Source organism: Melospiza melodia, chromosome Z (genome assembly GCF_035770615.1).
Source record: "Melospiza melodia melodia isolate bMelMel2 chromosome Z, bMelMel2.pri, whole genome shotgun sequence".
Classification (NCBI taxonomy): domain Eukaryota; kingdom Metazoa; phylum Chordata; class Aves; order Passeriformes; family Passerellidae; genus Melospiza; species Melospiza melodia.
In genome coordinates, this window is record NC_086226.1 from 32383349 (window position 1) to 32398466 (window position 15118).

Below are 15118 nucleotides of genomic sequence, written 5' to 3' on the forward strand. Positions count from 1 at the left end.
CTTATTCTTTAAAGGCGTTGGCAGCCACAATGTCAATTGTTTTTCCTTGTCAAGTAATTTTAAACAGATTATGAAAACTCCCGAAACATCACATAACTTTAACATTACAGCCTCCTGTGTCTCTATAGTTATGCCAGCTAATTTTACTGTTACTTATCTTCAAAAAATTAAAAAAAAACTTTTTCATCACTTTAGGAGGTACAGAGACGTTTTCCTGATGGAGTACCCTTACTAGATCCTATTGATGACATGGGCATCAAGGACCAAGGGTTGAAAAAAGTGATCCAAAAAATAGAGGCATTTGAGCATAGGATGTATTCACATCCTCTTCACAACGATCCAAACTTGGAAACCATATACAAACTTTGTGAAAAAAAAGCACAGGTAAAGATACAAACCAAATTACTTTGTGTTTAGTTACAGAGGGGGGAGGGAGGTTGTCTTTCTACTTCCTTTTATTTTTATTTGCAAAGCCCAAATCAACTCTTTTAAATTTACTGAATCTCACTAACAAAATGGCTGAGTTGGTAGTATGCCCTTCCTTGGTACAAATGTATGTCTGAAAAGAAAGCTTCAGAGGAAATTTTCAGGAATTAGAAGGTTACAGGGGTCTTTTTCACTGATTAGACGTAGCACAATGCTGTGTAGGAAAAGTCTTCATAGATAATTTTAATTGATATTTTTAATACATTTGTGCAAACCTAAGTTGAATTGATGGGGCTTATTAGCTTGAGTAGCGCACCAGAGAAATCATTGTGCTGCTGCTTCCTGAGCTGACTCTCGGCCTGGAAGCAATTACTTGTTTTGTATAGAGTTGTACTGTCTTAGGCTGAAATCAGTTATGCATAAAACCAGCTTTCATATTTTTCTGCTGCTTGAGAAAACCGGTTCTCCAGGAGCCACTTCACAGAAGTGAGGTGGTTCTGGAATGGGCAGCACAGAGTTGCCTGTGGTAAGACCTGATTGACCGAGCAGCTTTTTGTGAAGGTGTCTGCTGTAAGGATGTAGATGGTGACTGTGATGAACTGCCAGCCACTGGAGAAGTTCTAATAGCAGAAAATTATGCCTTACATTTCATTGAATAATTGGTTAGCTGAGACTTAGTATAGGTCTTAGAAGATGAGTGCTCACTTCTCAACAGAGAATTTTTTGTCATATAGTGTGGACTGATTTGGTTTGTGTCCCACTGTGGGTAAATAGCTTAACTTCCCAGGCTTACCAGAGATTTCAGTAGGTAAATGGAGCTGACTTTTTTACTATTATTATAAAACCAGTTTTAAACCTTCCTCTTAGAATTCTTAGGCAAGTCAACTTGTGAAGTAGTATGTTCATATACCATTGTTCTGAGGTATTTATGTAAATTAAACAATGTCTTTAAAACAGTTACGTCTGTTAAACCAGCAAGGTGTAATTCCTCTTCTTCTGGCCCCCCACCCAGATTGCTATGGATATTAAAGTAGCAAAGCGAGAATTGAAGAAAGCCAGAACTGTCCTGCAAATGGATGAACTCAAATGCCGCAAGCGTGTTTTGAGAAGACTGGGGTTTGCCACGTCTTCAGATGTTATTGAGATGAAAGGACGGGTTGCTTGTGAAATCAGCAGGTAACTGGCTTCTGTGCAAGCTGTTCATTGTCGTGTATATACACATTATTGTCCTTGCTAAAATTAGTACATTATGTTTATATTTTAAAGTTTTGAGAAAATTAGAAAAGGATTCTTTAGAGACTCTTTCAAGCAGCATAAGTAAAGTAGCAACTTAAGGACAAAATACAATAGGTTTTAAAATTAAAATGTAGACATGAAAATGGCAAAACAATAGGCTTTTTGTGCCTGACTTGCATAATAGCATGTGTTTTCATGTAATGTTGTACATTGCATGAGGGGGGAAGGTCTTGATTTCTGTGGTTGACATTGGACCAGGATTGTTGGAACAATCACTCAGAAATGAGTGTAGCAATGATTGTCAGCAGTTACCAAGTCACTGACAGGTTTGCAATAGAGCGAAATTGCTTCCATAGGAATCTGTGAAGTGATGCATTTTACTGTAATACATTTATCAGGTACATATATATTGAAAAAGGTGAAAAAAATCATGAATCAGACTTTAATATCTTACAGTGTAACTCAGATTTTGATAGGATTTTGTATTTTTAAAAGTCACAGTGACTGCTGTACTCCTTGTCTTACAGGTAAGTTTATTTGATAGCTAATTGTCTTGCAAAATCTGATACCAAGTAGGGAAGCTGAATCTGAGTTTTATCTACTTCCTGACTGTCTGGAACGGTTTGAGTTACACATCTCTCTTTTTAAAAAATCATACGTTGTTTTTCTCATCCTATGCATTTTTTTGATTACCCCAAAAATAGAGGTGTTTTATCCAAATAAGTATGTTCGGAGTTTGTATCTGCATCATGTAGTTACTTTTATAATTCATGATTAAGTCTTTATTCCTCAAGTAAATTGAAGCAAGTTTGTTCCTTTCTTCAGTATTTTGGAAATATCCAATTGAATTTTTTCTAAGCAGCAACAGTACTAGTTTTAGTCCTTTTCTGAAGTTACCTAACTCCCTGGTTCTTTCTGATCTCTTGATATTCTGTCTGAGAGAAACTGACTAACTCAGCTGTTCATACTAACTCATATGATCTGTCAGGAGAGTTTTATTGTAGTCCAATAAGTGCTTTTAGTTTATTTAAAATACTGTTGCAGTCTCTTAATCATTAGCATTCTCCTTAAGAGGCTAGTACACTTGTTTGTGTCTATGTGTATTTTGTGTTCTAAGAGCAAAATTAAGATGCTGGTTTTTTAATCCATATCCAGTTGCTTCAGAAAGCAGATTATTAGTTCTTCATTTAAAAATTACATATCAGTAAGTCCTTCCCCTAAGCTTCATTCTTTTTATTTTAGTGCTGATGAACTACTCCTGACGGAAATGATGTTCAATGGTCTCTTCAATGATTTGTCTGCAGAGCAGGCAACTGCACTACTCAGCTGTTTCGTGTTTCAAGAGAATGTGAGTTACTTCTTCAATTCAAGAACTCTAGACATTCCTGTCTTCTAACAATACCGTTTTTAATTCAATTGCAGAAATTGGTCATAACAGTATGAGCCATTGCACATTTTTGATGGCTTTCTAAGATGTTTGACATGAACTCCTGTTGAACTTGGCGAAAACATTTCAGCTTCAATGCTAAAGTCTCTTTCCTCAAGAGACACTCCAAAGGTTGTGTTAAATTGCAGTCTTCCTCCTGCAATGAAGCAGTATCATTAGATTGTCAGCATGTGCTGCTATTAATACACACATACCCCTCCATATAACTGAAAATGTAGAATGATCATCTCAGGAAGATGCTCAGCAATAACTGCACCCTGCACTCTGGGATGAGCATATATTTAATCCTCAGACATGTCTGTGTTATGTTACATGGTCAGTACCCTTGACTGTTGATTGAAATGGCAGTACCATATGGAATTGATGCCCAGAAGGCTGTTAAAATCAGACCATATGTTTTTAAAAGCATGGGCATTTAATACCAGATGTTACTGTTTTCCACCTGCAAGATGTATAAAAGGGTAGTATCACCCCAGAAAATTAGTAAAAATAAACTTCCATATGAAACACTTTTGCAAGTAGGTAGCAAGATGTAACACTCAGGTTGATTCTAAATATGGAAAAACCAGTGGCAGCAGATGCTAATGCATTCAGTTTGTTTTTAGAAGGGAAATCAAGGTAAGCCATTGTTAATTAGAATATTGGGATTCACTGAACAATAGTACTTGAGTCTAAACAGCTAGGGCATAAAGATAATCCTGTATTTTGAAAAGCCATATTTTTATATATTGCCACTGATGCTTAAGTCATTAAAAACATTTTGTATTCTTAAAAGCTTGTAATTGTCGAAGTAGTTAATAGCAGTTCATTTGTCAGTTGAAAACTATGATACAGCGAAATAGAGGGAATTTTGGAAGTATCCAGAAAGCAGGTGCCGCATTTCATAATGTTGGTATACTGTACAGAAAGATTTTGTTTTCTGGTCTAGTTTGAGGAACAAACATTCGGGGAATTCAGTAATTTAATATTTGGCACTCAATATGTTTGAGAATTTATTGGAATAATGTAGAGTGGCAGTATCATGCATTGAACTTCTGCTTTTACATTTAATTTGGTATAGAGCAAATGTGTGGGAGCACTTGAGATTGTTTATTATCTTCTTTTTCAGTCCAGTGAAATGCCAAAACTGACTGAACAGTTGGCAGGACCACTTCGGCAAATGCAGGTAATTAGAAATCTGAGCTCAAGGTTAATGTTAACACGAGCAAAGCTCATAAGTAACGTATAATAACGGTGAAGACCTAATTTTGCACCATCAGTGAATTCAGCTGGCACTGCATGTGATTTTGCAATGTGTAATTAATAATACGTTATATGGTGTGCAAGAAATCTTTATGCGAATTTAGAACATGCCTCTAAAAGTTTTATAAGCTTGCTTGCTGCTTGTAGATTCTTAGTGTAGGCAGACTTCATGTAAAGAGTGGTTTACTTTCTGATTATGAGTAATTTCACACTAAAAAGAAAACTTCATCCTGTAATGCAGTACCTAATAATGTGCATGTCTTTTTGTTACTTAAATTCTTTACTCTGGTTAAGCATAATATAAATACAAAATATTTTATTTTAAAGGAGTGTGCAAAAAGAATCGCCAAAGTGTCAGCAGAAGCAAAACTGGAAACTGATGAAGAAAATTACTTGAATTCTTTCAGACCCAACCTAATGGATGTTGTGTATACATGGGCAAATGGAGCTAACTTTGCTCACATCTGCAAAATGACAGATGTCTTTGAAGGTACGCTAATCAATTGTTCTTTAGAAGGTATGAGTTGATAATTCCACAAGAGGGAGTGGTAATAGTGAATAACCTTATCATAAACTCAGATGTATTCAAGCATCTGTATGGCTAAAATCAAGTGGGGAAAAATTCTTTACTATATATTTACATTTATACTTACACACTGATGATGATTTAGAATCTAGATTCCCTTTTTAAAGGGATATCTCTGTATTCTAAAAACTTTCTATAAAACTCAGAAATTCTAAGCATTACAACAAAAGGTAATGCTTACTTTTTCTAGTTAAAGGGAAAAACAACATGTTCCAAATGCTTGTCATCAGGAAGTACAGGTCTTGCATTTGTCCTCATTATAGTTAAGTTTTTTTTCCTTTGGTATAAACCAGTTCTTCCTGCTGACTTAATGATGACAGAAGTGAAAAGTGGTAACCAAGTCTCTCTTTTGAATAGTTTTGCACAGAAGTGCAATCGAGATAGTTGCAAAGCCTAGATATAATGTGTCAGGTGGATTAATTTGGTTCCTAGAGGTTGTCAAACAAGAACAGTCAACACTAAAGGTCAGGCCAGAATGAAAAACCAGCCTGTTGGAAGTTGTGAAGAGCAGGGTGGATGCACCACTCTTAGGAGTCTTCCTTTTTGAAGTTGTTAGTGTCACTGTTGCCTCCCTCAAATGCTGTTTTCTTCTTCACAAAGGTTTGCAGATTCCCTTATAACAAGGGAATTCATGCACATAATTTATGCATGTAATCCAATGCATAGACCCAGGAATTTTCTGAAGAAAGTTGCTTTTGAGCAGTACAAATCCTGGCAGTCTTTGCTTCGGCAGTCAGCAGATTCCTCCTATTTCAATGAGTACCTGAGCCTTCCATTTGCTATGGAAGCACCCTGAGGATGTGGAACATTGAAGCAGCTGGCTTATGTTTTACATTGACATTTTAATGTTCAGAATACACTGGGCAGTAACATTTTCCATTTACCATATTTGTACTAAGACAGTCAGCTTTGGTCTACTCAATAGTGCCAGCTTCCTCAAAATGAGATCTTAGTGGCCTGTTTTGAGGTCATCTCTTTAACAGGGGTTAATATATGATTCTTCCCTTAACTTTCAGTAGGCTGGTTTTCTGTGCTTTCTGTCCCTATCCAAAATGAAGGGAAGCACTTCAGGCATCCATTGTTGATTATGTGTGCCTTAAATGGATTGTGTTCCTAAATCCCAGAGTAGTTTTCCTTGGTTATCCAAGTAACTGTAGTGATTTAAAAGAAAATCAGAATACAAAATAAGCCTAAGTGTTCCAAGAACCAAGTGTGTTTGCCACAAAGTGGAGTAGCATTGATTTGCTTATGAAAATACCTTGTCTTTAAGCTGAAATATGTGGAGGGAAGAAATAAAAATAAGAGCAGCTTTTAAAAGCCATTAGGGAGGAACTCTAAACAGAGTTAAATGTCTTATGTGTTAACTGCAGACCAGCTCCTGCTTTATGGAAGTATAAACAATAATAATTCATTTTAAAATTGCAGTTTTCTTGAACATAAAACTATGCGTGCAGCAAGCCCAGCTACGCTGCCTGTAACGAGTACTCCCTGGAATAGTAAATGGAGACGAGCAGGATCTTTGACAGCTGAGCCAGGGCTGCCCCAGTGCAGCACTGCCATGCTCGGGGCAGCTGCCCTCAGGTCGCTTGTGTTGGTGTGTGCTCTGTGCTCAGTAGCCTATGGGTGGGCTTTTCCATCTCCTGTCATTGCAACAGGTTTTACAAACTGCTGCTCTTACACAAACTGTTCTCACTGTAGAAACTGTCATGGCCTAGTGAGCCCCTGTGAATGCTTTTTAGAAGAGAAGCATTAACTTTATCATGTCCCACTTGCCCAGGAGCTATGAACAATGCACTTTTCATACTGTCATTTTTTTTCCCCCAAATATTATATCTTAAGGGGTAGTAAAAAGGTTGTAGAAACCAAACCCCCTCCAGTGAGCAGACTCAGATCTTCCCCTAGATTTGGTTGCTCAGAGCCCCATCCAACATGACCTTGAATGTTTACATGTATTGAAAGGTCACAATAAGGTCTCCCTGGAGCCTTCTCTTCTCTAGGCTGAACAACCCCAACTCTCTCAGCCTGTCCTCAAAGGAGACCTGTTCCATCTCTGATCATCCTGGTGGCCCTCCTCTGGACTCGCTCCAACAGGTTGATGTCCTTCCTGTGCTGGGGACCCCAGAGCTGGATGCAGCACTGCAGGTGGGGTCTCATGAGAGCAGAGAGGCAGAATCACCTCTCTTGCCCTGCTGGCCACACTGCTTTGGATATAATTGGCTTTCTGGGCTGCAGGTGCACATTGATGGGTCATATAGCCTGTCATCCAGCAGCACCCCCAAGTCCCTCTCAGTAGGGCTGCTCTCAAGCCCTTCATCCTATATTTACCCATTAACAATTATTTTGCCTACAGTAATTTTGACTGTTGGAGATGCTGCTGGAGGAGATGACCAAACAGGATGCTGTTTGCTTGTGGCCAGAAGAGCAGAAGCATTTAGAGTTGTTTTGTGAAATTTGTAGCAGTGACTTGGGCTGAGCTGTGAGGAAAGTTCAAAAAGGAGATAAATGCATAATAAATCACAAGTGGGTGTTGGTTGCAGTGTAGGAGCTGTGGCAAGATGCTTATGTGTGTCATTGTAACCATGCAATGGCTTGGTAGAGTGGTCCATGGACTCTTGAGTAGCTCAGGATTGGTAAGATAGATCACTTACTGTTTTACTGCCTTTGCCAACAAAAGAACTAAGGCTTATAAAAAACAATCCCAAAATAAACCTGTGGTAGTTCTTGAAGCAGCTAAGTTGTGAGTCTCCTACTCGTCTGTGTTTTTGAGGAAGTCTTAACAAGTTATTGAAAGAAAAAGTCGGCTAGGAATTATTCAACAGCCCAGAAAGTAGTGTGATTAAATATTAGTTAGAGAATGTAAAGACAGTAGAAAGGACAAGCATTTGGAAACAGATTCAAGCAAATGTCTCACAAAGAAATTTACTGTGCAAACAGAAACTAAGTTTAAGACATCTGGCTTCTAGATAAATTGAACAGGGTTGTAGAAGGAACAATTACTTTGAGCAATTCAGGACCAGTTACATGATGTGGCACAACGTTGTCCCTTGCTCTTTCGTACAGGTAGCATAATTCGTTGCATGAGGCGGCTAGAAGAACTGCTTCGGCAGATGTGCCAGGCTGCAAAAGCCATTGGGAACACAGAACTGGAAAATAAGTTTGCAGAGGGTATGTACTTCACTTTCACAGTACATTAAGCAATTTTAGAAAGAAAAGTGATGGGGCAAGGGGCTGCACAGATTGTGAGGACTGAAGCTGAATAGTTTTGAAACCTTCTCATGTTGACATCGTGGTAAACAGCACCATTGCTGTTGTATTTCCAGATAACATCCTTATTACAAAGTTTGATTTAAAGGGTGGCTAAAAACAGATGCACAATGACTTCCATTTAATAACCTGTAACATGCTTATAACTGTACTTAAGTGGTTGTTACAGTTAAGACTCTTCAATATTAATATTTTTTTTCTTCTTAATAGGGATTACAAAAATCAAGAGAGATATTGTGTTTGCTGCAAGCCTTTACCTGTAACAGCAGATGTCTTCCAGAAACTATACTGACATGATGGAACAAATTCATCAGTGTCACATGTGGCTTCCATATCAAGTAATTCCTTTTAATGGTGTTTTAAACCACAGTTGATTCAACAAGGCATGTACAAACAGCAGTGTATGTAATATAACTTGTTACAGTTTTCAATAAAAATTTACAATTATAATAGCTTTCTTTTAAGCAAGAGCTTGAACCAACAGAAATTTAAAGTTTAGATGTACAATAACTGTGGTAGATGTTACTATATACAGGCAAAGTGAGCATCCAAGAGCAGCAGCAGTCCCTTAAAGGCAATTACTTATATTACAGAGTTAGACTTGTGAAATTGTTTTCATTCAGAGCAATATAGTTGATATGGGTCATTCTTCATGGTTGATGATTGCTGCCAAAGTGATTTCCATTTGTTGGAGTCTCATGTAGGGTTGTATGGGAATCTTCTTTTGGTTGAAATGTACTTCCTCTCACTTTGAAGAAGTCTGACACATAGACAACCTAAGTGAACAAATTAGTGTTAAGCATTAATCAGTGTTAAATTATTCCTGCACTCACAAGTCTTTGAAACAAGGGTTCTGCAGCAGGCAAATTCTATGATTGGAACTAATAAAAAGCTTAATGAGTTTAAAACATTAAAAAATGGCAGGGAAGTCTTGTACAAGATTCAGACATCTGTTCTTTCAATAGCTTTTCACCTAGCCATTGACCATTTAGTCACTGATGGTTTAAGCCAAATTCAAGGCTTGTGCTAACTGACTGTCTTACCAGGCACTGCTTCATTACAACAGCCATGGTTTGAACAGCTCTAAATGAAGGAGCAAAATGTGCTTTTGGAGGGCCCACAATGCAAGTTTAGTTAAATTTTTTTTCTGTAATTTAGGTGGAAAAGAACAGGAGACATGGTGCTTTAGCTGGACCCAGCACTTGTAAGGCCAGCTCTACCTATGTAGTTCCTTCCTGCAGTCTCTTAAACATACCACCTCACTTCTTCACAGCTACGAGACATCTCCCTCACTACAAGACAGGTGGTTGATCCAGTTCTGCAGCTTGCTGTCTTCCACTGCTCATTTCACCAAGTCCCATAGCAGGTGTGCTGGGCACAGTGCTACCTGGAGTGCAATAAGTGAGAGCCTCACATGATCCTTTCCCTTACTATATTGTGTCTTCCCCTCCCACTGCAACCCCGAGAACTGCAGAACACTGGAATGTCCATGGCAGAAGAAACAATCTCCCACCACACTGGCAGCTGGCTGATGATCCAGCACACTGCTTTAGCCACAGACCAGGGGAGTTTCAGCTTCCACTTAATGCCAGATTCCCTCAGCTCAATTTAGTGATGATCTGTTTGCAGTTGCTGTGCTGCTATGCTCTAACCTCAGCTTGCTGGTTTTGGAGAGGAACTCATCAGTTCTTTCAGATAAGAGTCTGAGGGTGGTGGTTGGTGCTAGTGTATATTTTTAAAAATAATTTCCTGACCTTTCAACTCTACTCTCTGTAATGCTACTTTCTACTCTTTCTTGTATTACCAAGCACCTTCTGAATCATCCAACATCCTTGACTAAACTTGTTTTCCTAATAAAAGTGTCCTCACCTCTTTGATGTTTCTTACTCTCTGTACTGTTTCTTAGAAAAAGGGGTAGGATTATGCCAACATGTTGCCATTTAGTAACAGCTAATGCAGCCTGTATGATTTCCCAGAGCTGCTCCAAGATTTGATTATTGATTGCAACTAGTAGACAGCTTTGTCTTGAGCCCTTCTGACCTGAGAAAGCTGACAAAGCATTTATTTTGGAGGTTGTTCTTCCCAGCTGAGCCTCAGTTCTTGATAACTGAATCTGTCAGTAAGACCTCATTTCTTTCCCATTGATCCAAAATTATCTATGGATGAATTAGCCATTGCATTCTGGTGATACCCAGTACAACTGTTGTCACTCAGACAACTGGGCCTGCTGTGACAAGTTTAGGCAAGTGTCTGTTTCCTGGGATAACTTTATACTCATCAGTACAGCTGAGCTTCACATGTTTGTTCCTTGTTGTGAACACATTTTTAGTACTAGGAATGCACACAAGAAATGGTGCAGAAAGGCTTTAGTTTCCCATCAGACTGAAAAAAACACTGTGTAAGGTGGCAAAGGCAGACACTTTGGTGCTGTACTCATTCAAGGCCTTTTCCCCCGTTTACTGTATAAAACTTACTTTATGTTATGTTCTCTGCTATTGTACTTGGGATTTCAGATGTGCCTAGAAGCAAAACGCTTGATTTATATAGAGAGGCCTTGGTTTGCAGTTACCATTTCCATCTTAGTTATTTGAAAAGCTCTTGAGCAGAGGCTATGTCATGTTGTCCAATGGCTAAAACTACAATTTATCTCACTCCCCAAAGTACTACTGCTACAACCAGTTCAAGGAGTTGTTTCCCTGTTTCAGCAATTTCTGAAGCATTAGAAATACAGGTTTGCTTTCCTGTGAACACAGCCTGCAATTCTAAGGTGCTGTTCATAAAAGCAGCATTCACACCCACCCACCCCCTCAGGAATTACTTACAATGAGCACAGCTACCACTGCACCCTGGATAAGTCCTGTTAAAACATCACTCCAGTGATGCTTGTAGTCAGAAACACGTGACAGACCCACATAGATAGATGCAGCAATAAGACCAAACTGTAAAGTAGGACGTACAAGTCTTGCCCAGTCTCCTTTCATTCTTGCCTGAAGATAAAGCTGAAAGAAAAAGAGAAATTAGTTACAAAATGCAGAAAGCACAGATGCAGTAAAATTGTGTTGGGTCTTTTCAAAGAGTTGATTGAAATTTTACTGAAGTAACATTCACAGCTGTTCTAGGTGCTATAGTTGTACTTTTAAGGCTGCCAAGGCAGGGTTTGATAGTTTTGGACTTTATATATAACACCATCATATTGTTCCATTTGTACCAATATGACAAATGAGTATTTTGAGGATAAAGGTCCTGGTAATACTAGAGCCACCTAAGGCTTAAAAAGAATCCAGTGGAAGTCAAACCAGTATTTTACTCCTGCATGAACTACATGTAAGCCTTATACACAAAATAGTTTACATTTACATTTACTATTCATAGAGCTGACAAGTTTTTAAACTTCATTCTCAATTCCAGTCACCAGCTTTTAGCATAGCATTGCAAGCTGTAGCTAAGTATCAGAACTAACTTGATGTAATGATAGCATTTCTCAGTTGTCACTGGTATATTTCACTGAGCTGTGTTCCTCACCCTTTTCAGCTGCCTATTAACCATACTAACACTCTGGTGGATATTTCAAGTTCCCATGTATTTTCCCTCCCCTCAGGTCTGCTTTTGTTGTGTATATCTGTGTTTTTGATGTATTATCTAAAGTTTTCAGTATTATTTCCTATCTAATCTAATCCAAGACCCCAGCTCTGTTTCTTCTGTGGTCTGTCTAGGATCTGTCTGTCTACATCTGTCTAGCTCTCTAGTTTCTCCAAATACATTCTGTAAACATAATTGAATTTATTCTGAAACTTAATCCTATCACCAAAGAAAGCACCATAGTTACTGCATTCACTGACAAAACAATACATTTGGAAGTTATATTTAACATTTCAAGTATATCTTCACAGAGACACTTAGAAACTTCAGGCCAAGGACAAAACCTCAGCTGACAGTCGAATAATGTAGAAATCAACACACAAGCATCAGGCACCAAGGCAGCACTGGTGCCTGACGGTAAAACCCTCCACTGCCAACTTCAAAAGCCATGGCTAACCTTGAGAAGCAGTACATTTACCATGTAAATACAGGCACAGAGAAGACACTGTAGATGCAGAGGTGATACTTTCCGAAGTTAAACATTTGGGGAATGTTTCTCTTAGTAACTTACATCATAATTTTGGCATGCTGACATTTTCAGCTATAAATGGAGCATCAAAAACATCAACCCTATCCATAAACAGTTTTCTTTAATAGCAAGGTCATGGTAGAATCAGCCTCTAAAGAAGCTACATCTAGGACTAAACTGAAATAAATTTTTCCCCTTCAAATTGGTGGGCACTGCATATTTCTGTGGGCCTCAAACTCACCACTAGGGAAAATACAGTTTAGCCACTTCAGAAATTATCTGTCACACCAAGTTCTTTTAACAAAAGGTGTTTTAATGGACTTACTGTGATACCACTTCTGGATTTACCAACAGTAGACCAGAACACTACAAAGTGCCTGATGGAGCAGAGGAAGGTCCCAGGAGCATATGCTGGTAGCCTGAAGAGCTGGCTGATGATTTAATACTGGCTGTACTTCACTCTTTCCCTATTCCCACTAAATTTTCCTGAAGACAGTTAAAATACCTTGCTGCAATGAAGTTTTTTTCCATATAAACATTTTTGGAAGTTTGCAAAGGGTGTATAGCCGTAGTAGGAAAAAAAAAAGTGTTATGCAACCTTTTTGCAGATATGTGAGAAAATAGGTTTACCTATGAACACAAGAAGAAAATGGGGCAAGGCATGCAAATGCCAGCTTGGAAGGATGCCAGCTTGGTGCACTGAATGACCAATAAAGCAATCTTTGGCCTTAGGCAAATTCTTTCTGCTTGAGAAAGCATCAGACAAGAAATTTGGATTTGACATCTACATGGAAAGCTTGATTTCTGTACTTTGAGAGTAATCTCCCATCATGAAGATCTGGAGCTGTTCTGTCAGCTGCAGAGCACAAGCAGTTGGCTACAGACTTCACAAATTCTGGGTGATTCTTCACACCATCAGCTCCTCTGTCTGTACAGGAAACAGCCAAAGGTCTTCTTGCACCTTCTATAGCAAATAGATTCACAGTGTTTTAAAACTAGGTGTGAGAAGGGTGAGAAATGATACCACAGATCAGTCTTAGGCTGACTGGTCAACGCTGTGTTTAATTTCAGAAATAGCTGTCATTCTGGTTACAGTTGGGTTTGGGTTTTGGGGTTTGTTTTTTATTTTTGTTAAGTTGAAAATAATTGCTTATTAACCAGCTGCTGCAATAGCAAATGCCACATTATTTTTAAGCAGGTAGTTTCAAACTGATACTGCTTTTAACAGGCTCTGAGTTGTGCTACCCTGCCAAGCTTCTTCCCACTACTGTGACTTGCTCTTAGAAAAACAACAGCAACATGTCTGGCTGCAACAGGCATCAGGGCCACACAGGAAAATACAGCAGCCAAGGAGAGGAGGAACTTTTGCAGATGATTCATTAAATGTAAATCAAGGTTAACACTGGAAATATTCAAAATTTTCCTTTATATAGTATTAGCCCTTATGTAGAATTAAATGCACAATATGGAGATGTCCTAGCTCCATGCTGCATTAACTCTTGCTACTATTTTGACCCTGTTGACTAACAGAGTGCAATGGCTTCATGCTATTGACAGAACCTCCTCCTTTATGGCATACATTTCAGGTTCCTTTGCTCCTCTTTGTCACAGAATAGCCTCAGAGAAAGAAAGCAGAAGCAAATCCCTGTCTCTCCACCCAAGCCTCTTTTCTAGAAAGGAGTAAGTATATAAGAAAAACTTGTGATCTATAGAAGCCACAGGAACTTTAGGAAATTTCATCTGGGAATACTAATGAAATGCCTCCTACCAGCATTTCTCATATTGCAGAGAACAAATTTGTGAGCCTATGAACACAGCAGAAGCATCCCAAACTGCTCTGGTAGTGACCCACTCCTGTCAGCATTTTGACCATGCCAGCCTCCCTCCACACTGTTCTGAGCATTCTGATCCTTCACCAGTTGTCTTCTAGCTATGCTCCATTGCTCTCCATTCCCCCATCCTGCTGCTTCTTGAGTTTGCTTCGTTCATTCCTTTTAAAAGTGCAAAGAGATTTCACAAGACTTCTTTTTAATGGGATTAAATAATCTTGAGGGTTTTTTTCCCTACTAGTTTACTCCATAATGAAAATATGTCCTCTGCCACACACGTCCTGAACGAAATTTCTTCTTAATCTATGGTCTAGTACTTCATTTCTAAAAATACAGACAAGCAATGAAGAGAAACTCACAGCTACTTTGTGGCTTCTTGCAAGAAGCCACAATCATGAATGGAAGGGTCTCTGCAACTGGAGAATTATTTGCTACTCCACATTTCTAGCATGGCTTTTGAGCATTTGCTCTTTCAGCAGAGCAGTATTAATTTACATAAACACATGCCTACTTAATTTGGAAGTACAGTGACTTGTGTTTCCTACATGGGCTTTGGGAGGTGTAACCATGTGGCTTCACAAGGAAGCTTCCTAACAGCTAATATAATACTTCTTCAGTTTAAGGCCACAAAATTCTTTTAAATCTACCAAAACCTATTCAGTTCACCAACCAAGATCATATTTCAGATATTTAGTTTCAATATCTAATACTCCTTGGTTATTTTCATTCAATACCTTCTCCTATTTTTTTCCAAAACCCAATTATACAGAAATTCTGCACTGCAAAATAAATTTGCCTGTTAAGGTATGGGAAATCCTCCTTCACTTGTTCAAGAATGGATGTCAAAATGAAGAAATCTGGAGAGGAGAGGGATTGTGGTGGTGTTCCCCCACCAAGTAATGGTACTACTTGTACCAATTGATTTGTTCTGATACTTTTCAAAAATAGATTTTCTCCTGATACCAAAAGACCCCAGTAAT

At 38.6% G+C, this 15118-nt stretch overlaps 2 protein-coding genes across 7 annotated transcripts in view; one reads left to right on the top strand and one right to left on the bottom strand.

Moving 5' to 3' along the window:
• Nucleotides 1–8651, top strand: part of MTREX (Mtr4 exosome RNA helicase) — a 42133-nt gene extending 33482 nt beyond the window's left edge. The window contains exons 21-27 of one of the 2 annotated variants that reach the window (XM_063181000.1): nucleotides 196–384; nucleotides 1439–1602; nucleotides 2905–3010; nucleotides 4218–4274; nucleotides 4679–4841; nucleotides 7998–8102; nucleotides 8412–8651. In XM_063181000.1, the coding sequence (XP_063037070.1) occupies nucleotides 196–384; nucleotides 1439–1602; nucleotides 2905–3010; nucleotides 4218–4274; nucleotides 4679–4841; nucleotides 7998–8102; nucleotides 8412–8464 (837 nt within the window). In that variant the 3' untranslated portion in view covers nucleotides 8465–8651. Of the gene's footprint in view, nucleotides 1–195; nucleotides 385–1438; nucleotides 1603–2904; nucleotides 3011–4217; nucleotides 4275–4678; nucleotides 4842–6934; nucleotides 7114–7997; nucleotides 8103–8411 lie in introns of those variants that run through there. The other variant, XM_063181001.1, reaches the window with a different exon arrangement.
• The window catches only part of PLPP1 (phospholipid phosphatase 1), a 72678-nt gene continuing 66088 nt past the window's right edge, over nucleotides 8529–15118 (bottom strand). For all 5 annotated transcript variants that reach the window (XM_063181007.1, XM_063181010.1, XM_063181009.1 and 2 more), the window contains 2 exons: nucleotides 11024–11200; nucleotides 8529–8977 (listed from right to left, as the gene is read on the bottom strand). In XM_063181007.1, coding sequence (XP_063037077.1) covers nucleotides 8852–8977; nucleotides 11024–11200 — 303 coding nt within the window. In that variant the 3' untranslated portion in view covers nucleotides 8529–8851. The remainder of the gene's footprint in view (nucleotides 8978–11023; nucleotides 11201–15118) is intronic.